The sequence below is a fragment of the Scyliorhinus canicula genome, chromosome 3 (assembly GCF_902713615.1).
Source record: "Scyliorhinus canicula chromosome 3, sScyCan1.1, whole genome shotgun sequence".
NCBI lineage: Eukaryota > Metazoa > Chordata > Chondrichthyes > Carcharhiniformes > Scyliorhinidae > Scyliorhinus > Scyliorhinus canicula.
The window spans coordinates 34568054-34592137 of NC_052148.1; the positions used below are offsets into that span (position 1 = coordinate 34568054).

General features: G+C 47.8%; 2 protein-coding genes across 2 annotated transcripts in view; one reads left to right on the forward strand and one right to left on the reverse strand.

The window, feature by feature from the left end:
* Positions 1-2313: 2313 nt before the first annotated feature.
* LOC119963780 (taste receptor type 2 member 136-like) lies at positions 2314-3285 on the reverse strand. The gene has a single exon (XM_038793064.1). The coding sequence runs from the start codon at positions 3283-3285 to the stop codon at positions 2314-2316; it is 972 nt and encodes a 323-aa protein (XP_038648992.1).
* A 3129-nt stretch (positions 3286-6414) lies between these two features.
* The window catches only part of LOC119963898 (zinc finger matrin-type protein 1-like), a 160235-nt gene continuing 142565 nt past the window's right edge, over positions 6415-24084 (forward strand). Inside the window, exon 1 of the mRNA XM_038793288.1 lies at positions 6415-6505. The gene's annotated coding sequence lies outside the window, so the exon portion shown is untranslated. The remainder of the gene's footprint in view (positions 6506-24084) is intronic.

A 24084-nucleotide genomic window follows, 5' to 3' on the forward strand; every position in this document is an offset into this window, starting at 1 on the left:
ATTCTGAATTTTCCCTCAGTGTACCTGAACAGGCGCCGGAATGTGGCGCCTCGGGGCTTTTCACAGTAACTTCATTGTAGTGCTAATGTAAGCCTACTTGTGACAACAAAGATTATTACTATTGTTATTTAATCAACTTGTTTGCAAAATTAAAACCCCTAGGATTGAAGGGGTCTTGGCATCATGGTCATAAAACTGGCTCAGGGACAGAAACCAGAGTTCAAATGAATGGTTGGTTTTCTGACTGGAGGGGGTGTACAATGGTGTTCCCCAGGGTGGGTAATTAGGACCATTGTTCACCTTGATACATATTAATTGTCTGGATTCAGATATTGAGGGCATAGTTTCAAAGCTTTTAGATGGGATGAGACTCAGAAATGTAGCAAAGAATGATGGGAAATAACAGCTTCAGGAGGACAAAGAGAAACAGTTAAAATGGCCAGATTCTGATGGGTCAAGCATGAAGTGATACATTTTGGTAGGATGAATGGGTAAAGAGTGCAGGAACAGAGACCTGGAGGTACATGCACTGAAATCTTTCAAAATGACAAGGCAAGTTGAGAAAGCTGTTTAAAATGTGTATGGGATCGTAGAATACTAAACAAGGATATTAAACTAAATCCTTATCAACGCTGGTCAGGCCTCTGGTGGAGTCATTGGGGCATCAACATCTTTCTATCTTTGTAAGATAATGGACAGGCAGCAAATCTGAGAATGGGATACATACATATGATGCACTATTGCTGATTGTGTTCAATTTCGGCACCACACTTTGGATTGAAAGTCAAGCCTTCGAGCGGAGGCAGAGGTGATTTACTAGAATGGTAAATAGATGAAGAATTCAACTATGCAGGGAGAAGTAAGAGAAGTTTTGATAGAGATGTTCAAAATCATGAAGTGCTTTCATTGAGGAAATCGGAAAAAACATGTTTCCAATGACAGGAAGGGCACAGGGGGCACAGATTTAAAGCAATTGGTATAAGCACCAGAAGCGGCAGGAACCATTGTTTAAGCAGCCAGTTAAGGCCCGGAATGCACTGCATGAAAAACTGGTGCAAACATTTAAAAGAGAGTTGGATAAATACTTGAAGGGTTTTTTGGTCCATGGGTTAGGACTCTGGTTGATTGGATTGCTTCTACCTCAGACACGGGTCCATGGGTTATGACTTGGGTTGATTGGATTGCTTCTACCTCAGACACGGGTCCATGGGTTATGACTCTGGTTGATTGGATTGCTTCTACCTCAGACACGGGCAGCAGGGATTGAAAGGCATCTTTCTTTTGCTGTATTTTTCTCTGATTCCAGTGGAGTCCCCCATTGTGCTGTATAATTGTAGCCATGATGTGGAGATGCTGGCGTTGGACTGGGGTGAGCACAATAAGAAGCCTTACAACACCAGGTTAAAGTACAACATGTTTGTTTCAAACACTAGCTTTCAGAGCACTGCTCCTTCCTCAGGTGAATGAAGAGGTATGTTCCAGAAATATATATATAGACAAAGTCAGAGATGCTAGACATTGCTTAGAATGCGAGCATTTTCAGGTAATTGAATCTTTACAGATCCAGAGATAGGGGTAACCCCAGTTAAAGAGGTGTGAATTGTCTCAAGCCAGGACAGTTGGTAGGACCATGCAGACCCTGCGACAACGAATGAACGGACATTGCGCGACAATCACCAGGCAGGAATGTTCCCTTCCAGTCGGGGAACACTTCAGCAGTCAAGGGCATTCAGCCTCTGATCTCCGGGTAAGCATTCTCCAAGGTGGCCTTCAGGACGCGCGACAACACAGAATCGCCGAGAAGAAACTTATAGCCCAGTTCCGCACACATGAATACAGCCTCAACCGGGACCTGGGATTCATGTCGCATTACATTCATCCCCCACCATCTGGCCTGGGCTTGTGAAATCCTACCAACTGTCCTGGCTTGAGACAATTCACACCTCTTTAACCTGGGGTTATGCCTATCTCTGGATCTGTAAAGATTCAATTACCTGCAAATGCTCGCATTCTAAGCAATGTCTGGCATCTTTGAATTTGTCTATATATATGTTTCTGGAACATAACTCTTCATTCACCTGAAGAAGGAGCAGTGCTCCGAAAGCTAGTGTTTGAAACAAACATGTCGGACTTTCACCAGGTGTTGTAAGACTTCTTACTGTATAATTGTAGGATGACCATTTCCAGTTACTCTATTAATAATCTCACATAATTGTCCACCATAACCCGCAGTGTCTGGTCCTTACCTACATTGCGGAATGACCACACATTGTTAGCTTGGTTATCCTGCTGCTTGTTAAACCATCCTTCCCCCTATATTTCCACATCCTGAAAATGTGCAGCTTTCCTCTGTTTCAAACGCTTGCAGAACGGATTGAACACATCTTTAACATTCCTGTGCCCGAAAACCAGGACATAGGAGCTGGCGGTGTAGTAGAGGGAGGAAATCAAGCTGGAAGTGTATGTCAGAATCTGGTCCTGGGCCTGCTCGGGTTTTATACTGGCGATCAGCATAATCCAAACGATGTCGTTGGACATCCAACAAGTCACATAGATGCAGAGCAGCGAGACCAGGATCCTGGTGGCCTGCAGGGTGGCCCTGCTCCCGGAATTTAACCTTTGCCCCGCCACCCCCACCCTCCTCTGGTGCTTGCAGAGGAGCTGAATGATCAGCCCGTTGAGGACCACCACCCAAACTAGGGCGAGGAGGTCCAGGCTGAACGAGATGTAGGTCACGATGTCGGAGGCCGAGCTGCTGGCCAGGACGCTGCAGCTGGAGCTGGGCAGGAATGTAGCTGAGCTGTTCTCGCCCTTCTGGGACAGGCGGATTATTTTGTCCATGGTGTAGGGGATGTAGAAGATGAAGCTGGTGAGCCACAGGGCGCTGGTGGTGACATTGACGTATCTGCTCTGGTGGCTGCGGATGTAATTGACCAGGGCGCAGTTGGGTCTCTTGATCTGTATCAGGTGGAGGAAGCTGAGGTTGGAAACTGACCAGATGCTGATGCACCTGAGGGAAGAGCTCAGGTAGATCAGAACAATGCAGCCGGCCTCATTCAGCAAGTCGACCCGGTAGCACGTCAGCATTCTGGGGATGCCTTGGTAGAAGCACAGTAACAAGTTGACAAATGTCTTGTTCACGATCACTCGGTCCAGCGGAGGGAAGCGCTTGTTTTTCACAGCAGTGCTGACAAAGGCGAACAGGACGATGATATTTCCCGTTGTGCCCAATACAATTGTGGTCACAAACGCCAACATGAAAGGGATCACTTCTCTCTCTAGCATTTTTTTTCCCCTCAGTGGTGTTAGGGGGTGTGGGTGGGTGGCCGCAAAAACTTCTTTTGTGATTCATTCGGCGCCAGCAGGCGACTCGGTGATTTATATTCTGTGACAGAGTGAGGGAGGGAGCGCTCTCCTGGTCACATCGCTATAGAAACAGTGGAACACATCCTTTCAGCTGTGTCCACCCAGAAGAGGAACCAGGGACCGGTCATGATAGGAAGCTGACACAAATCAGAATATACCGGAGGGGGGTGGAAAGAGCAGGTCAGACTTCATCTGTGGAGTACAAGAAAGAAGTTTCAGAAGGGAACCCTCCCTGGGAACTCCCAAATACCGCCTGATCTGAACCCTCATCGCAGTACTGAGAGAGTAAGTACAGTAAACTCAGAGGGTGAACGTAAAAGGTTCCCGAGACAGACCATTTCAAACAACAGGCGAGAAGTCACTCCTGGTGTCCGAGCTGGGGTTTATCACTCGTTCACAATTCACAAAAACAGAAAATGCTGGCACAACTCAGCAGGTCTGGCAGCCTCTGTGAAGAGAAGGTCAGACAAGGGTCACATGGACCCTGATGTTTTTCTGTCTAGTTGATCCAGTTTTTATTTCAGTTTTGTAGCATCCGGCAGTATCTTGCTTTCACACAAAATGGGATGTGCCTGGCCATTCCAACGGTGCTGTTTGTGAGATCTTGCTGCCTGCATATTGACTTTGGTGTGCACACTGCACCGCAGCAGTCACTACATTTGAAAAGCACTTTATTATCTGGATCGCGTTTCGGGTGGCCTGGTCATGCGGCTGCTTCTCCCTTTCTGAGACTAAGTGTTGACGCCAACGCAGAATTTGTGGACTTTCACGACAGCAAAAATGGCACCACACGTGGACCAATTCTGCAACTGTCAAGGGACTTGCATCGGTGCCACGTGGAACCCAATCGATTCCAATGGAAAATGGTGCAGGAATCACCAGGTCCATGATTGACATTGGGGAGGCTGACAAGCTGCAGCCCCATATACACATTACACTCCCCACACACTCTCATCCCGGACAACAGGATGGCACTGGTTATTTCGGAGCCCACCTATGCATCTGATGGGTCAGCTGGGACCAGAAGGCATCCAGAGGAGTGGCCTAGGGGGCACCCATATGACCTGTGGCCCTAAGTTCACAGAGGGCAATCAGCGGTGTGCATAGCTTTATGGCCGCCTTGCCGGCAGCAATGGTGTCCTGTGCCTATTTACTCCTCACCCCACAGTCCACCTCCTGGCCACCCCCCACTACTCCCCCCCCCCCCCCCCCCGCACCCTGGCAAAAGCCGCCTGATCAGCGGCACAATTGTCCGATAACTGTAGCGATGTTGAACACTTTCATGCCCCCTCCCCCTCCCTCGGCAGCCATCACACTGGTTTCACGATTTTTAAAAGCACAAACTGTCGGAAAGAACCATGCTGTCAGGAACTCAACCCATCAGAGGCAGAGCATCACAGAGGCTCTGGAGTATACTGGGCCATGCAAACGGTGATATGCAAACAGTGTCCACTGACTGTGCATTCTGGTATGCATTGATGCCGCTGTCGAGGTGACAGACAATTGGCATCAAATCGGCGCATGATGCAATTTTGGCGTCAGAACCTATTCTATAGAACTGGCTGGGCAACAGGAGACAGAGAGTAGTGGCGGAAGGGAGTGTCTCAAAATGGAGAAAGGTGGCTTGTGGTATTCCACAGGGATCCGTGCTCGGACCACTGTTGTTTGTGACATACATAAATGATCTGGACGAAGCTATAGGTGGTGTGATCAGCAAGTTTGCAGATGATACTAAGATTGGTGGAGTTGCAGATAGCAAGGGAGACTGTCAGAGAATACAGCAAAATATAGATAGATTGGAGAGTTGGGCAGAGAAATGGCAGATGGAGTTCAATCCAGGCAAATGCAAGGTGATGCATTTTGGAAGATCCAATTCAAGAGCGGACTATATGGTCAATGGAAGAGTCCTGGGGAAAATTGATGTACAGAGAGATCTGGGAGTTCAGGTCCATTGTACCCTGAAGGTGGAAACGCAGGTCGATCGAGTGGTCAAGAAGGCTTACAGCATGCTTGCCTTCATCGGATGGGGTATTGAGTACAAGAGTCAGCAGGTCATGTTACAGTTGTATAGGACTATGGTTTGGCCACTTTTGGAATACTGTGTGCAGTTCTGGTCGCCACATTACCAGAAGGATGTGGATGCTTTAGAGAGAGTGCAGAGGAGGTTCACCAGGATGTTGCCTGGTATGGAGGGTGCTAGCTATGAAGAAAGGTTGAGTAGAATAGTATTTTTTTCGTTGGAAAGACAGAGGCTGAGGGGGGACCTGATTGAGGTCTACAAAATTATGAGAGTTATGGACAAGGTGGATAGCAACAAGCTTTTTCCAAGAGTGGGGGCGTCAATTACAAGGGGTCACGATTTCAAGATGAGAGGGGGAAAGTTTAAGGGAGATTTGTGTGGAAAGTTTTTTATGCAGAGGGTGGTGGGTGCCTAGAATGCTTTGCCAGCGGAGGTGGTAGAGGCGGGCACGATAGCATAATTTAAGATGCATCTAGACAGCTTTATATAAACGGGCGGGGAACAGAAGGAAGTAGATCCTTGGAAAATAGGTGACAGGTTTAGATAAAGGATCTGGATCGGCGCAGACTGGGAGGGCCGAAGGGCCTGTTCCTGTGCTGTAATTTTCTTTGTTCTTTTTGTTTATTCACCGCCCAATTGCGTTGTGCGATTTCGGCTTTGGCAAACGAGAATCCCACCCATGAAAGGTGCTTTATAAATGCAAATCAACTCAATGGTTAGGCCACTGCAATTGTGTTTTGTGGAAGTTCATTAGGTGCTATATAAATGTAAATTCTCCATTTGAAGTTATAATAATAATCTTTATTGTCACAAGTAGGCTTACATCAACAAAGCAATGAAGTTACTGTGAAAATCCCCTAGTTGCCACATTGCAGCGTCTGTTCGTGTACACAGAATGAGAAATCAGAATATCCAATTCACCGAACAGCACATCTTTCGGGACTTGTGGGAGGAAACCGGAGCACCCGAAGGAAACCCACGGAGACACACTGAGAACGTGCAGACTCCACACAGACGGTGATCCAAGCCGGGAATCGAACCTGGGACCCTGGAGCTGTGAAGCAACAGTGCTACCCAATGTGCTACCATGCTGCCCAAATGCTAATTCTCCATTCAAAGGTAATGACACTGCAGTTATATCTTTTGGGAGTTCATATGTGTTAATATATTAATTTCTTTCATGTCAACCCACTATTTATGTACAATGCTTCTAATGTTGCCCCAGCAATGCTAATCTTTACACGAGAGACAATAAAAAACCTATGTTAAGCTCTGCTGAGAAATATCCAGCTGTTGCAGGTAATTAGTATTTCTTACAATTCCCAAAGTTTAACTTTCCACTTTACCTTTCTATTTATCATCATGTTTGTTGTAATTACCTCTGATGAAAATCCATTGATGAGCACCTTTAAAAATATTTGGTTAGGAAAGGGAACGCGAGATGCTAACAACTTTTTACTTATTTATTTGTTTACGGTATGTGGATGTTGCTGGCAATGCCAGCATTCCGAATTGCCCTGGAGATAGTGGGGGTGAGCTGCATTCTTGAACCACTGCAATCCACGTGGTGTAGGTACATCCACAGAGAGGGTAGTATTGTAGGTTCAGTAAAGCCAAGCCCCCTTTGATTTTCCTTCTTTGCAGTGCAGTGTCGGTTTGAGAATTGGGAATGCCATGATTAGACTGTCTACATTTTGGAAAAAGATCTTGAGGATGAAGATCGGTATGGATCTGAACAGGAAGAGGAACCTAGGCAACATGTTCATCTTGATCGCCTGCACTCTTCCCGCCAGGGAGAGTGGGAGTGAGCCCCACCTTTGAAGGTCTTTTCTTACTTCCTCCACCAGGCTGGCCAGGTTCCACTTGTGGACCTGTGTCCAGTCTCTGGGTATCTGGATCCCCAGGTAACGGAATCTGTTCTGGGCCTTTTTAAATGGGAGTCCCTCCAGCTCCCCCCTCCCCCATGTGGGTTCACTGGGAATGCCTCACATTTGCCCAGGTTACGTTTGTAGTCCAAAAAGGTTCCAATCTCCTTCAGGATCTGCAGTATTGCCATCAGTCCCTCCTGTAGCTTCGAGACGTAGAGGAGCAGGTCATTTGCATAGAGTGAAATTCTGTGCTCTCTGTCTCCTCTCCAGATGCCCTTCCAGCTTTTCGCATCCCACAGGGCTATCGGCAGGGATTTGATCATGTCGGGAAATTATAATAAAGACAAGTTCTTCGAGGTTCGATTCAAGGAAATTTATTTGCACAAATATTTGCGGAGAGAGGAGTGGTCTGGCTGCATAGCCATTCCACAGCACTCTGAGTTATACACTTGAAAACCATTATATTTATAGTGTGAAATAAACAACTTTGAAGAGATAAACATTGAGAACATACGCAGGTGGAAATACAAATGTTTTGTCCTTGGTTTAAAAACAATTCTCGAGAGCACATAAAAAAAGGCTTCTCTCTCCAAGTACTCTGCATCAAGATAAGCAAGTGAAACCTGGTTGTTAACTTTATAATAATAACAATCTTTATTGTCACAAGTAGACTTACATTAACAATGCAGTGACGTTACCGGGAAATGCCCCTCATCGCCACATTCCAGCACCCGGAAGAAACCCACCAAGACACGGGGAGAATGTGCAGACTCCATGCTGACAGTGACCCATGCCGGGAATCGAAACCGGGACCCTGGCGCTGTGAGCTAAGAGTGCTAACCACTGTGCTACTATGCCGCCCATACATCAATGGTATTTGAAATATATGGGTATGCTTAATTGGAAATTGGAGTCAAGTTTTAGGAAGCAAGTTAATATGTTGTTACTGTTAATGTTGTTGCTCACGTGCTTAATTCTGTGTTCAAATTAAAGTTTATTTTAATGTAAACGCTGTCCACTGGTCAGTATTATTGCTCCTGTGGTGCAGGAACATTTCCTCACAGTTTTACCAAATACAAATAGTTGGGCTTGAATCTGGGATCTTAACCAAAATTGGGGTTCTGGTCTGGGCCCTAACAGTTGGTGCCTATTCGAATGGCTTCCTTCTGCACTATCCGGGATACTATGGATTCTGACAAATGATTAAGAGACAGTATAAAACTAAAAGTAGCAAACACAAATACAAGGAGAAATGGAAATCCAGCAGAATAGGAGACTGATTAAAAAGGAACAAAATGGTACGAATAAAATATCCAGAAGTGGAAAAAGGGAATAAGAAAAGTTCATTTGTAAGACAGAATATCCCAACTTGCTAGAACCCATTTATTCTATTATACAAAGATAAGATTTACTCAAGATAGTGGTAAATGTACAGCCTGTCCACCATGTTACAAATCTGGTTCAGACAGTGGCCAGGGAGAGGGATGGAGTTGATGACTAGGAAACAGAGTTTTCAAGGGCATTCATAGACAATTGTTTTGTGGATTCAACAGGAATCAAGAGGAAAATTCTCCTCTGGTTGGAGTCATATTCAATACAAAGGAAGATGGTTGTGATGGTTGGATTTTAGTCATCCCAGTCTGGGACATCATTGAAGCAGGTCCTCAGGGTAGTGTCCTAGGCTCAACCATCCTAAGTTGCTTCATCAATGACCTCCCTCCCATCATAAAGCCAGAGGTGGAGATATTTGAAGATGCTTGCACCATGTTCAGCACCATTCACAACCCCTTAGATATTGAAGCAGTCTATGTCCAAATGCAGCAAGACAATGGGCGGAATTCTCCCATCGGGAGACAAACAGCCGACGCCGGAGTGAAACCTGGAGTGTTTCACTCCGGCGTCGGAGGCCGCTCCTCACCCCCTATTCTCCCCCCTGGGGGGGGGGGGGGGGGTGCTAGGAGCGGCGGCGCGTGAATTCCGCGCGCCGGGCCTTGACGCTTGTGTCAAAGCGGCACGCCGGGAATGACGCGGCCGGCGGCGCCGAAGTGACGTCAGCCGCGCATGCGCGGTTGATGTCTTCCCCTCCTCTGCCCCGCAAGACCTGGCGGCTTGATCTTGCGGGGCGGCGGAGGGAAAAGAGTGCGTCTTTTAGAGACGCCTGCCCGACGATCGGTGGGCACTGATCGCGGGCCAGACATCTGCTGAGCACGCCCGTGGTGCTTGATCCTCCCTCCGCCTCCCCCCCCCACAGGCCCCACACTCACCGGTCATGTGCTGTTGACGCCGGCAGCGACCAGGTGTGGTTGGCGCCGGCGTGAACTGGTCGGGTTCAGCAGGCCCATCCGGGCCGGAGAATTGCCGGTCGCCATGAGAAACGGCAAGCGGCGATTCTCCGAGCGGCCTGTCGCAAAACGCGTCACGACATTTTGGGGGGGGTTGAGAGAATCGCGGGGGATGCCAGGGTGGCGTGGCGTGATTCGCCCGGCCCTCCCGCGATTCTCCCCCCGGCGTGGGGTGCGGAGAATCGCGCCCAATGTTCAGGCTTGGGCTGACAATTGGCAAATAACATTTGTGCAATACAAGTGCCAGGCAATGGCCATCTCCAACAGGAGAGAATATAACCATTGCTCCTTGACATTCAATGGCATGACGATCACTGAATCCCCCTATTGTCAACATCCTGGGGGTTACCATAACCTGAAACTTAGAAACTAAGCTGGATCTGCCAGAAAATACTGTGGCTACAAGAGCATGTCAGAGGCAAAGGGTCCTGCGACATGTAACTCACCTCCTGACTCCCCAAAGTCTGTCCACCATCTACAAGGCACAAGTCAGGAGTGTGACGGAATCCTCTCTGTTATGTTCTGTGTTGTGGCCGTAGTAAGGATGCACACAGAACATCTAGGTCATTGACTAGTAAGATAGTTTATTAACACAATAAACACGTGGAAAGATAACTAACGAACTATGATGCAAACGGTAACGAATAAGTGAATTCAGTGATTTCTCCTGGAGCTACGTCTAGTGCGACTACCCTTTAGTACGATTTACTACCAACTGTTAAGTATCTCGAGTCACATGGTGGATCTCCAATGCCACTTGCTGGTTGGAGGTTGTATCGATAACTATATACATTCATAGATGACTACAGTAGTCCCCCGTTATAACGCGGGTGTTCGGGTCCAAGACAGCCACCCGCGTTGTAACCGAGCCGCGGATATCCAAGATGGCGGATATCGAAATGAATGAACGAGAGGAAACATCGCTGACTATGCTGAACATTGCTGAATGGAAGGGCGTTTTAAATAAGAAACAGCAAAGTTCGTTCAAGTCTTAAATCAAGTTTTAAATGTATTAAAATATATACAATAATATACAGTATACATACAATAATATACTTAAAATTGTACTTACACGCATATTTTTAAAATCATTTTAAAAGGTCTGTGAGTTTCCTCTGGCACATCCCCTTCCTCATCTTGACTTGTGCTTGTCTCTGGAGGTTCTTCAGGTGCAGGATGTATATCGGGTCGAAGTCCTGTTGCTCTGTGTATGCTATGAGCCACTTCAGGTGCGTGATGGCATCCGAGTGGCTCTTTGCCACTGTGGGCTGGGGTTCTTCTTCTTCTTCTGCCTCCTCTTGGGTGACCTGGTCGATGATCTCCTCCTCTGTGAATGTTTCTGCGGGTGCCATGTCATCCTCTGCTGCTGCCCACCTGTCCACCCAATCCTGGAGTGTTAGGTTCTCATCCAGTTGGTCATCTAGCCTCTCCTCAGCTGCCCTGATCTCTGCTTCAGTAAAGCCTACGAAATCCTCTTCATCCGGGTAATGTTGGGGTCGTGGGAGTGCTGCTCCTAGGGCCTTGTTCCAGCAGTTGGCGATGGTCTTCTCTGTCACAGCTCCCCAGGCCTTCCCTGCCAGATAACAGGCATCCTTGATGGTGATGGCTTTCAGGTAATCTGGGACAGTGAGAGGAGAGTCTATCATTTCCAGGATCAGTTCCTTTTTGTACACAGACTTGAAGGTCTGAATGATGCCAGCATCACATGGCTGGATCTTGCTGGTGGTGTTCTTTGGGAGATAGAGCACTTGGATCTGCCCATCCCTGGTCTTGAGAACATCTCCCTGAGGGTGGGCTGAGCAGTTGTCCAGTAGGAGTGTGGCCTTCTGCGGTAAGTTGCGGGCTCTAAGGTGGTCCCTGACACTGGGTACGAAGAACTTGAAGAACCACTCCTCAAATAAGAAAGCTGTCATCCAGGCTTTGCCAGAGTTCCGGTAGGTAATGGGTAGGTTCTCCATGTTGATGTGGTGAAAGCATCTAGGAGACTTGAATTTGCCCACAATCAATGGCTTCAGCTTGTGTGTTCCCGTGGCATTGCTGGCAAACAGGATGGTGAGCCTCTTCTTGGCTTGCTTGTACCCCAGAGTCTTGTGGGCATCATCCTTGACAGCTAGGGTCTTGTCAGGCAGCATCTTCTAGTAAAGCCCTGACTCATCTGCATTGTAGAGTTGCTCTGGGGTCAGCTCCTCTTGCACCATGTAGTTCTTGAGGATGTCGGGAAAGGCTGCTGCGGCTCCTGAGTCGGCGGATCTCTGTTCACCACTGATGGTAACTGCACCTATCCCATGTCTTTTCTGGAACCGATGGAGCCAACCCTTGCTGGCTACGAAATTGCTGTCCTCTGGGTGGAGCTGGTGATGGAACTTCTCAGCCTGAGTCCTGATGATAGGTCCAGATAGGGGGGTGCCACCAGACTGTTCCTGGACAAACCAGGTGAACACAGCCTTCTCTAAGTTACTGTCACTAGCGTTCCTTGCCTTTTTCCTGCTAAGCCCTTCACTCTGAGAAACTGTCCCAACATATGCTCTTAAATTGGGCTCATCTTTCACCCACCCACGGAGGGTTGACTCTGGTACACCAGTCTCTCTGGATAATTTTGCCTTCGTTTCCCCGTTTCGAAGCCGGTCTATCAAATGTATCTTTTGACTCACTGAGTAAGACTTGCGCTTAAACATTTTGAACGACACGACAGCAACTGAACTCGAACTCGAAGATACCTGCACTGGAAAAGGTATCCCTTTTATGGCTGTGTAACTGGGCTAATCGGTCGCGGCTACTCATCGCGGCTAATCGTTCTACAGTACAAGACAGTGATCATCGCTGCTAATCGGTCTAATCATCGCGGGTAATAATCGCTGCTAATCGGTCTAATCATCGCGGGTAATCATCGCTGCTAATCGGTCTAATCATCGCGGCTCAAAAAGGTGCTGTTTCAAAAAGAGTTTAAAATGAGTCAAGTAAGTTGGGGTCCATAACCCCCCCCGCCGTGTATCGCGAACCGCGGTATTGCGGGGCGCGTTATAACGGGGGACTACTATTACGATGCACATGCATATCATCACGCTCTCTACTTGCCTGGATGAGTGCAGCTTCAACAACATCCAAGAAGCTCGACACCATCCAGTACAAAGCAGCCCACTCGATTGGCACCCTTTTCACAAACAGTCACTCCCTCCACCACTGATGCACAATGGCTGCAGTGTGGGGACCATCAAGATTCACTGTAGTACTTCACCAAGGCTCCTTAGACAGCACCTTCCAAGCCACGACTGGACAAGGGCAGCTGGCGCATTGGAACATCACCAATGAAATATAAAACTCACAACTATTCTTAGAATTCCCCCTATACCAAAAAGGGTCAATAAGACATTCTAAATGGTGAACAGGGATTCTCTCTCCCTGACTCCTATGCACACTTAGGTGGGTGCTATTCGGGTCAAACTATGTTTTCAAGTTATCCCCCCCCTATAACCCATATCTTTATAGAAAAATTTTATCTACTTACCACTTAGTAGCATCGATACTGGGTCCCGGGTTGCTAAGTAAGTAAAGTAGACTTTGTAATAATCACTATTTGAAGTTAAAACTTTAAGTTATTTTATTATTATATTTTTTATTTTAAAATATGCAATCACTGTCTTTACAGAAAAGTAAAATGATCTTGCTTCTGGATTCTCCTGGTTGGTTGAAAAGACCTTCAGGTCTACCTTGACAATCTCTCTTCTTTAGCTTTTGGTCTTCATCGGATGGATTCGCTGTTCCGCTCGGTTTCTGTGCTCTATCCTTCCCATGATCGAGGGCAGCTATGAGAGCTGACTCTGCTGGTTGTCCCTTTTTTTTAGGGTTTATATTCTCCTTCTGGCAGTTATTAAGTTTATATGACATTATCGTAAAGTAACTTTATTTTACTCTTGATTGTACAAGTTACCTTTAATCTGAATTATTTCTAACACGACTATGTAGTCATGTTGAACTTAACTTTAGCTCATCAAACTCTGATTACATTGTTTCCCTTGTGATATTCAAAAGTGCTTTGATCCAAGAGGAGTGTTATACCTGGTTCCTGTCATTTCTTAAAGTTGCTTTGTTACAAATAGTACCCGCAGGTCAGAACTCTGACTCCGATTTGGGGCTAATGTGTGTTTCCATGGACACGTTGTTTCCAGCTTCCCATATTCACCTGGTGTCAGCAGGATTTCACACCTAAACATTTGTCACCCAATTCAAGTGAAGATCCTGCCAGGGCTAAATCGCTGGCTTTGAACGCAGACCAAGGCAGCCAGCAGCACGGTTCAATTCCCGTAACAGCCTCCCCAAAAAGGCGCCGGAATGTGGTGACTAGGGGCTTTTCACAGTAACTTCATTTGAAGCCTACTTGTGACAATAAGCGATTTTCATTTCATTTCTTTTTTAGCTGCTTACTAAAATAATCAACTTAAAAGAAGGTGCAAAATATTGCTTTTTTCCATATAACTAAATGTTAAATCTGCTGTGACTTAAAAGACATGCATCAGTTTTACAGCTTGAATAGTCACAAGCTGTTTTCTTAACGCCTGTTTGATAAAGGCTATCTGCATTTCAAAACCTTTTTTGCAGCTGCTGTTAACCCTTGGTGGGATTTTTCCCTACATTTTCTCATGTTTCCTTAGGTCAGGTTTTGCCAGACTTCCATGTTTCAAATGACATATTTTCCCATTTTTACTTTTACACCACCTGGAAATTCCCATCCAAGCCACTCATCATCCTGACTTGGAAATATATTGCTGGGTCAGAATTCTGAAGTTCCTCCCTAACAGCACTGTGGATGTACCTACAGTTCAAAAAGGCACCTCACCACAACCTTCTCAAGGGCAATTAGGGATGGGTTATAAATGCTCCAAGAGACAGAACATAGAACATGCAGTGCAGAAAGAGGCCATTCGGCCCATCGAGTCTACACTGACCCACTTAAGCCCTCACTTCCACCCTATTCCCGTAACCCAATAACCTCTCCTAACCTTTTTGGACACTAAGGGCAATACCCACATCCCAGGAATGAATTTTAAAAAGCCATAGAATCTCATGCAATAATTTCTCTTCCCATTCCCAGTTGGTTACCTCTGGAATCCCCCAAGGATCTACTCCTTCCATTTCTCATAAGCCCACACCTCTACCCTATCCCTGTAATTCAGTAATCCCACCCAACATTTTTGGACACTAAGGACAATTTAGCATGGCCAATCCACCTAACCTGCACATCTTTGGATTGTGGGAGGAAACCGGAGCACCCGGAAGAAACCCACGCACACACGGGGAGAAAGTGCAGACTCCGCACAGACAGTGACCCAAGGCAGGAATCAAACCTGGTACCCTGGAGCTGTGAAGCAACTGTGCTAACCACTGTGTTACCGTGCCAACCACTGAACCCCTGATGGTGAATTTCATTTTCTCCAAGTGCAAAAAGGACATTAAGTCCTCGAACTAGCCAGAGGCACTGGGTGGAACAGACCAAGCAGTGTCCGCCTTCGGGTTATCAGTTAGGCAAAAGCAACAACATCAGCCTCTACCCTGAGTGAATAGCCAGTGAATCAGAAACCCCAAATATGCTATCAACGGACATGGGAGCAAATCCAACTGGGTATCTCAGACATGGTGCTGAAAAAGGAAGCCCAGAAGTGAGTTTGGGGTAGGACCAAAACATATATATATATATATATATATGATCCACGGGAGCAAACAACCAGCAATAACATTTATTCTCAACACTAGAAAAAAACTCACTCGTCCTTGCTTTGGTGAAGTGAGCCCTTTGTAGCACCTTAAACTGAATTAGGCTCAATCGGGCACATGATAACCTGAAGTTGACCCTGTAAAGGGCCTCTCCCCGAGCCTCGTTTGTGAGTTTAGGGCCCAGTTCTCTCTCCCATCCGGTCGAGAGGGATCAGACAAGAGAATGTGGCCATCTAGGTCTGAAAAGGACACCCTACCAGGCTGAGCCGAGAAAGGAATCCTCTACAGCAAAGGAAAAGGTGGAGCCAGGGGAAAGGAAGGGAAAGCCGGGTGAGAGAAATCGCAAACTTGGAAGTAACGAAAAAGACGAGAGGACAGCTGCAATTTGTCCGCTAATTAACTAAAACTGGCAAACCCCTCCTCCGTGATCAGGTCGCCGAAGTGCACAAGTCCCTTTAGTTCCCATGAATTAATGGGAGTACAGTGCACAGTAGCACAGTGGTTAGCACAATTGCTTCACAGCTCCAGGGTCCCAGGTTCAATTCCTTGGGCCATTGTCTGTGTGGAGTCTGCACATTCTTCCCGTGTCTCTATGGGTTTCCTCCGGGTGCTCTGGTTTCCTCCCACAGTGCTCTTTCCGAGGGCTGGTACTGACGCGATGGGCCGTATGGCCTCCTTCTGCACTGTAAATTCTACGAATTAAATGTTGAGTCCAGCCCAGAAGTTCCAGATAGGGGCCAGTGAAGACAGAGAAAGGAGTTTAAAATGTTGCTGAAACTGTTTCCAGATTCTAAGCAAGAACCTCAATGGGGTTCGAGGAGAATTCACTGGGAAAAAAGGGCAATGGTGCAGTTATTATGGCAAGGCGAGTGGATGTAGTGTAAGAGCGAGGCTCCACGGCCCACATTGAATCAGGATCACTGGTCCACAATATTAGTGGCCCAATAGTAAAACAATAAGTTCGGGAGGGCCAAGCCACCTGTCCGTCTATCCCTCTGTAGCAGAATGCTGCAGATTCTGGGATTCTTACCCGCCCGAGTAAAAGCAAATACCAATTTGTTAATCTTAATCAAGAAGAATTTGGGCAGAAAAATGGGGAGGCATTGAAAAATAAATAAAAATCTAGGGAGTATGTTCATTTCAATTGATTGAATCCGACCCACCAAAGAGAGAGGGCAGTGAGGCTATATGGGTAGAGATCAGGAATAAGAAAGGTGCAGTCACAATGTTGGGATTTACTACAGGCCACCCAACAGCCAGCGGGAGATAGAGGAGCAGATGGGTAAACAGATTTTGGAAAGGAGTAAAAGCAACAGGGCTGTTGTGATGGAAGACTTTAACTTCCCCAATATTGACTGGGACTCACTTAGTACTAGAGGCTTGCATGGAGCAGAGTTTGTAAGGAGCATCCAGGAGGGCTTCTTAAAACAATTTGTTGATAGTCCAACCAGGGAAGGGGCTGTACTGGACCTGGTATTGGGGAATGAGCCGGGCCAGGTGGTAGAAGTTTCAGTAGGGGAGCATTTCGGGTACAGTGACCACAATTCAGTAAGTTTTAAAGTGCTGGTGGACAAGGATAAGAGTGGTCCTAGGGTGAATGTGCTAAATTGGGGGAAGGCTAATTATAACAATATCAGCACGGCAGCACGGTAGCATAGTGGTTAGCATCAATGCTTCACAGCTCCAGGGTCCCAGGTTCGGTTCCCGGCTGGGTCACTGTCTGTGTGGAGTCTGCACGTCCTCCCCGTGTGTGCGTGGGTTTCCTCCGGGTGCTCCGGTTTCCTCCCACAGTCCAAAGATGTGCGGGTTAGGTGGAATGGCCATGCTAAATTGCCCGTAGTGTCCTAAAAAGTAAGGTTAAGGGGGAGTTGTTGGGTTACGGGTATAGGGTGGATACGTGAGTTTGAGTAGGGTGATCATTGCTCGGCACAACATCGAGGGCCGAAGGGCCTGTTCTGTGCTGTACTGTTCTAAATTCTAAATTCTAAATTCTAAATCAGTCAGGAAGTGAAGAACCTAGATTGGGGGCGGATGTTTGAGGGTAAATCAACATCTGACATGTGGGAGGCGTTCAAATGTCAGTTGAAAGGAATTCAGGGCCGGCACGTTCCTGTGAGGAAGAAGGATAAATATAGCAAATTTCGGGAACCTTGGATAACGAGAGATCTCGTCAAAAAGAACAAGGAGGCATTTGTCAGGGCTAGAAGGCTGGGAACAGACGAAGCCTGTGTGAAATGTAAGGAAAGTAGGAAGGAACTTAAGCAAGGAGTCAGGAGGGCTAAAAGGGGTCACAAAGATTCATTGGCAAATAGGGTTAACAAAAATCACAAGGCTTTCTACACGTACATAAAAAGCAAGAGGGTAGCCTGGGAAAGGGTTGGCCTACTGAAAGACAGGTGAGGGAATCTATGTGTGGAGCCAGAGGAAATGGGCGAGGTACTAAATGAATACTTTGCATCAGTATTCACCAAAGAGAAGGAATTGGTGGATGTTGAGTCTGGAGAAGGGTGTGCAGACAGCCTGGGTCACATTGAGATCCAAAAAGACAAGGTGTTGGGCGGTTTGAAAAATATTAAGATGGATAAGTCCCCAGGGCCTGATGGGATCTACCCCAGAATACTGAAGGAGGCAAGAGAGGAAATTGCTGAGGCCTTGACAGAAATCTTTGAATCCTCACTGTCTTCAGGTGATGTCCCGGAGGACTGGAGAATAGCCAATGTTGTTCCTTTGTTTAAGAAGGGTAGCAAGGATAATCAAGGGAACTACAGGCCGGTGAGCCTTATGTCTGTGGTAGGGAAATTACTGGAGAGAATTTTTCCCATTTGGAAGAAAGTGGACGTATTTGCGAGAGGCAGCACGGTTTTGTGAAGGGGAGGTCGCGTCCCACTAACTTGATAGAGTTTTTTGAGGAGGTCACAAAGGTGGTTGATGCAGATAGGGGAGTGGATGTTGTCTATATGGACTTCAGTAAGGCCTTTGACAAGGTCCCTCATGGCAGACTGGTACAAAAGGTGAAGTCACATGGGATCAGAGATGAGCTGGCAAGGTGGATACAGAACTGGCTCGGTCATAGAACAGTAAGAAGTCTTACAACCAGGTTAAAGTCCACCAGGTTTGCTTCAAATCACTAGCTTTCAGAGCACTGCTCCTTCCTCAGGTGAAAGAAGAGGTAGATTCCAGAAACATATATATAGACAAAGTCAAATATGCAGACGATACTTTGAATGTGAGCATTTGCAGGTAATTACATTTTTACAGATCCAGAGAGAGGGGTTATCCCAGATTAAAGAGGTGTGAATTGTCTCAAGCCAGGACAGTTGGTAGGATTTTGCAAGCCCAGGCCAGATGGTGGGGGGGTAAATGTAATGCAACATGAATCCAGGATCCCGTTGAGGCCGTACTTGGCTATAAGTTTCTGCTCAGCGATTCTGCGTTGTCGTGCGTCCTGAAGGCTGCCTTGGAGAAAGCTTACGTAAAGATCAGAGGCTGAATGCCCTTGACTGCTGAAGTGTTCCCCGACTGGAAGGGAGCATTCCTGCCTGGAAATTGTCATGCGATGTCAATTCATCCATTGTCGCAGCGTCTGCATGGTCTCGCCAATGTACCACGCTTCGGGGTATCCTTTCTTGCAGCGCATGAGGTAGACAATGTTGGCTGAGTCGCACGAGTATGTATCTCGTACCTAGTGGGTGATGTTTTCACGTGTAATGGTGGTACCCATGTCGATGATCTGGTCCGGCTTGCAGAGATTGCCATGGCAGGGTTGTGTGGTGTCGTGGTCGCTGTTTTGAAGGCTGGGTAGTTTGCTGCAAACAATGGTTTGTTTGAGGTTGCACGGTTGTTTGAAGGCAAATAGTGGCAGTGTGGGGATGATTTTGGCAAGATGTTCATCTTCATCGATGACGTGTTGAAGGCTGAGAAGAAGATGTAGTTTCTCCGCTCCAGGGAAGTACTGGAGACGAAGGGTACTCTGTCGGTTGTGTCCCATGTTTGGCTTCTGAGGAGGACGGTGTGGTTTTTTGCTGTGGCGCGTTGGAACTGTCGATCGATGAGTCGAGTGCCAAATCCCGTTCATACGAGGGCATCTTTCAGCATCTGTAGATGTCTGTTATGCTCCCCCTCATCTGAGCAGATCCTGTGTTTACGGAGGATTTGTCCGTGGGGGATGGCTTCTTTAATGTGTTTAGGGTGAAAGCTGGAGAAGTGGAGCATCGTGAGGTTATCCGTGGGCTTGCAGTAAAGCGAAGTGCTGAGGTGACCGTCCTTGATGGAGTGAGTGTGTCCAAGAATGCAGCTGAATTTGGAGAGTAGTCCATGGTGAGTCTGATGGTGGGACGGAACTTATTGATGTCATCGTGTAGTCGTTTCAGTGATTCTTCGCCATGGGTCCAAAGGAAAAAAATGTCATCGATGTATCTGGTGCATAATGTCGGTTGAAGATCCTGTGCGATGAGCAGCTCTATTGCCAGGGTGAATAAAAGTGGAGACAGTGGACAGTCTTGTCCAGTGCCCCTATTCAAGGGGAAGTGATCTGAGTGTAAAGTGTCCATGTGAACTTTGACCATAGGGACATTGTATAACAAGCGGGCCCAAGAGGCAAATTAATGGCCAAATCCAAGGGCGTGATTCTTCCAAAAGGGAACAAAGTCCCCTGGCAAGCGCACTTAGCTGCGTGTTTCCCGTGCGGAGAAACACATGGCTAATCAACGTGACGCTTCAAATATGGGGTCTGAATATCAATTTATTAATCTTAATCAAAAAGGATTTGTGCAGAAAAATGGGGAGGCATTGAAACACGCCGAGGCCCCAGATAGCCCAGTTGATCGGCGGTGGGGGGGGGGGGGGGGGGGGGGGGGGCACGTGAGAGGGTTCGGGTTAGGGTTGCATGGACAGTTAAGAGGGTTCGCGTGTTCGCACATTTGAAGAGTTTGAAAGAGGACGTGGCAATGCTACAGGAGACACACCTGAAGGTGGCGGATTACACTAGACTGAGGAAGGGGTGGCTTGGGCAGGTATTCCATTTGGGGCTGGACTCTAAAACTAGGAGGGGTAGCGATTTTGATCAATAAGCAGGTGTCATTTGAGGTAGGGAAACATAGTGGCGGACTTGGTGGGTACGTTATGGTGAGTGGGAAGGTGGAGGGGATGCCAGTTGTATTAATGAATATCTATGCAGCAAACTGGGATGACGCGCAGTTTATGAGGCGGGTGCTGGGAAAGATCCCGGACCTGGACTCACATAGGGGTGGCGGGGGGGGAGACTTCAATACGGTTATAGATCGAGATTGGATTGGTCGAGTTCAAGGACAGGGAGGGTGCCAGCCGCGGAAAAAGAGCTAAAGGGGTTTATGGAACAGATGGGGGGATGGTAGGTCCGTGGAGGTTCGGATGACCAAGAGCGAAGGACTTTTCTTTTCTTTCCCACGTGCACAAAGTGTACTCCTGGTCAGGGCTTTGCTGGTAGGGGTGGTAGATGCTGAGTATTTGCCGATCGTTGTGTCAGACCATGCCCCACACTGGGTGGATTTACGGGTGAGCAAGGAGGGGGGTCAGCGCCCACAATGGAGATTGGATGTAGGACTGTTAGCAGATGCAGAGGTGTGTGCGGGTGACGGAGGCTGTCCAGAGTTATGTGGAGATTAATGACGGGGAGGTTTCGGCAGCAATGGTATGGGAGGCACGGAAGGCAGTAGTTAGAGGGAAGCTGATTTCGGTACAGGCTCAAAGGGAGAAGTTGGAGCGGGCAGAGATGGATAGGCTGGTTAGGGAGATCCTCCAGGCGGATAGAAAGTACTCAGAAGCCCCGGAGGCGGGGTTGTTGAAGGAGCGGCAGAAGCTGCAGATGGAGTTTGGTCTGATATCCACAGGGAAGGCAGTGGGGCAGTTGAGGAAGGCGAGAGGGACGGTGTATGAATATGGGGAGAGGGCCAGTAGGATGTCAGCACACCAGCTCATGAAACGGGAGGCGGCGAGGTAGATAGGAAGAGTGAAGGATCGAGGGGGGGATTTTGGACCCAGCGGGCGGGGGAAACGGGGTGTTCAACAAATTTTACGGTCAGCTGTATGAATCGGAGGCCCCAGCTGGGGTAGAGGGGATGAGGCAATTCTTAGAGGGTTTGGAGTTTCCGAAGGTGGAGGAAGGGTTGGTGGAGAGGCTGGGAGCCCCAATCGGGATTGTTAATGTAGTGGAGAGTTGGACGGATACTCAGTGGAATTCTATAAGAGGTTTTCTGGGGTGCTGGGTCAGTTACTGGTGAGGGTGTTTAATGAGGCTAGGGAGCAGAGAGCAGTTGTTCTTCCCCCAACAATGTCACAGGCTTTGATCTCATTGATTCTGAAGAGGGAGGTGATTCTGAATGCAGGTCATATAGACCAATCTCCCTACTAAATGTAGACACCAAATTACTGGCCAAGAGTTTGGCCTCAAGGATAGAGAATTGTGTTCTGGGGGTGATAGGGGAGGACTAGACGGGATTTGTCAAAGGGAGGCAGTAAATAGTCAATGTTGCACACATGTGCAAGTCTTGAATGTCATCATGATGCCCTCCAAGGGGAGGGAGTGGAGGTGGTGGTCACTATGGACGCGGAGAAGGCCTTCGACCGGGTGAAGTGGAAGTATCTGTGGGAGGTCTTGGGGCGGTTTGGGTTTGGGCAGGACTTTCAGAGGTGGGACATGCTCCCGCTGTCACTGGTGGGCAGGGTACAGACTATAAAGATGACAGTTGTCCTGAGATTTTTGTTTGTTTTCCAGTGTCTTCCTATTTTTATACCAAATGCTTTTTTTAGCGGGTTAATGTGGTGACCTCGGGATTTGAGTAAGGAAAGTGCAGTTGGAGTGGAGTCGAAGGGGGTGGGAGGGTTGGAGCTGCTGAACCTCAGCATTTACTCCTAGGCAGCAAATATAGCCATGATTCGGAAATGGGTAGTGGGGGAGGGGTCAGTATGGGAGCAGGTGGAGGCGGCATCATGTAGGGGCACAAGCTTAAGGGCACTGGTAACGGCACCTCTGCCGTTCTCGCCGGCCCAGTACTCCACAAGCCTGGTATTTGGGGGCAGTGGCGGAGGCATATGGGAGTGGAGAGAGCAACGGTGTGGGCCCCAATTTGTGGCAATCACCGGTTTGCCCCAGGGAGGTTGGATGGTGGCAGAGAACAAGGATTGAGAGGCTGGGGGATCTTTTTATCGATGGGAACTTTCCTTGTTTGGAGGATTTGGAGGAGGAGTTGGAATTGCCGAGTGTGAATGGGTTTCGCTATCTGCAGGTGAGGAACTTTGAACAAAGGCAGGTTTCAACCTTACCGCTTCCACCGCCACAGGGCATACAGAATAAAGTAGTTTCAAAAACGGGAGTGGGGGAGGGGAAGGTCTTGGAAATTTATAAAGAGCTCATGGAGTGGGAGAGAATCTAGATACAGGAGGTGAAGCGCAAGTGGGAAGATAAGCTGGGTAAGGAGCTAGAAGCAGTTCTGTGGGAGGATGCTCTGAGTAGAGTCAACACGTCCTTAAGGGGGAAGGGTGCAGCCCCAAGTCGTGGTGCACATAGGCACCAATGACATAGGTAGGAAAAGGGATGGGGATGTAAGCAGGTATTCAGGGAGCTAGGACAGAATCAGAGCTAGAACAGAGTGATTATCTCTGGGTTGTTACCCGTGCCATGTGCTAGCGAGATGAGGACTAGGGAAAGAGAAGAGTTGAACACGTGGCTACAGGGATGGTGCAAGAGGGAGGGATTCAGATACCTGGATAATTGGGGCTCATTCTGGGGTAGGTCGGACCTCTACAAACGGGATGGTCTACACCTGAACCAGAGGGGTACCAATATCCTGGGGGGGAGGTTTGCTAATGCTCTTTGAGAGGGTTTAAACTAATTCAGCAGAGGGATGGGAACCTGAATTGTAGCTCCAGTATACAGGATGTTGAGAGTAGTGAGGTCATGAGTAAGGTTTCAAAGTTGCAGGAGTGTACCGGCATGCAGGAAGGTGGTTTGAAGTGTGTCTATTTCAACGCCAGGAGCATCCGGAATAAGGTAGGTGAACTTGCAGCTTGGGTTGGTACCTGGGACTTCGATGTTGTGGCCATTTCGGAGACATGGATTGAGCAGGGACAGAAATGGTTGATGCAGGTTCCGGGGTTTAGATGTTTCAGTAAGCTCAGGAAAGGTGGTAAAAGAGGGGTAGGTGTGCATTGTTAGTCAAGGACAGTATTATCGTCTACTGAGGTAGTATGGGCTGAGGTTAGAAACAGGAAAGGAGAGGTCACCCTGTTGGTAGTTTTCTATAGGCCTCTGAAAAGTTCCAGAGATGGAGAGGAAAGGATTGCAAAGATGATTCTGGATAGGAGCGAAAGTAACAGGGTAGTTGTTATGGGGGACTTTAACTTTCCAAATATTGACTGGAAACGCTATAGTTCGAGTGCTTTAGATGGGTCAGTTTTTGTCCAATGTGTGCAGGAGGGTTTCCTGACACAGTATGTAGATAGGCCAACACGAGGCGAGGCCACATTGGATTTGGTACTGGGTAATGAACCAGGCCAGGGGTTAGATTTGGAGGTAGGTGAGCACTTTGGTGATAGTGACCACAATTCGATTATGTTTACTTTAGCGATGGAAAGGAATAGGTATATACCTCAGGGCAAGAGATATAGCTGGGCGGGGCAGCACGGTGGCACAGTGGTTAGCATTGCTGCCTACGGCGCTGAGGACCCGGGTTCGAATCCCGGCCCTGGGTCACTGTCTGTGTGGAGTTTGCACATTCTCCCCGTGTCTGCGTGGGTTTCACCC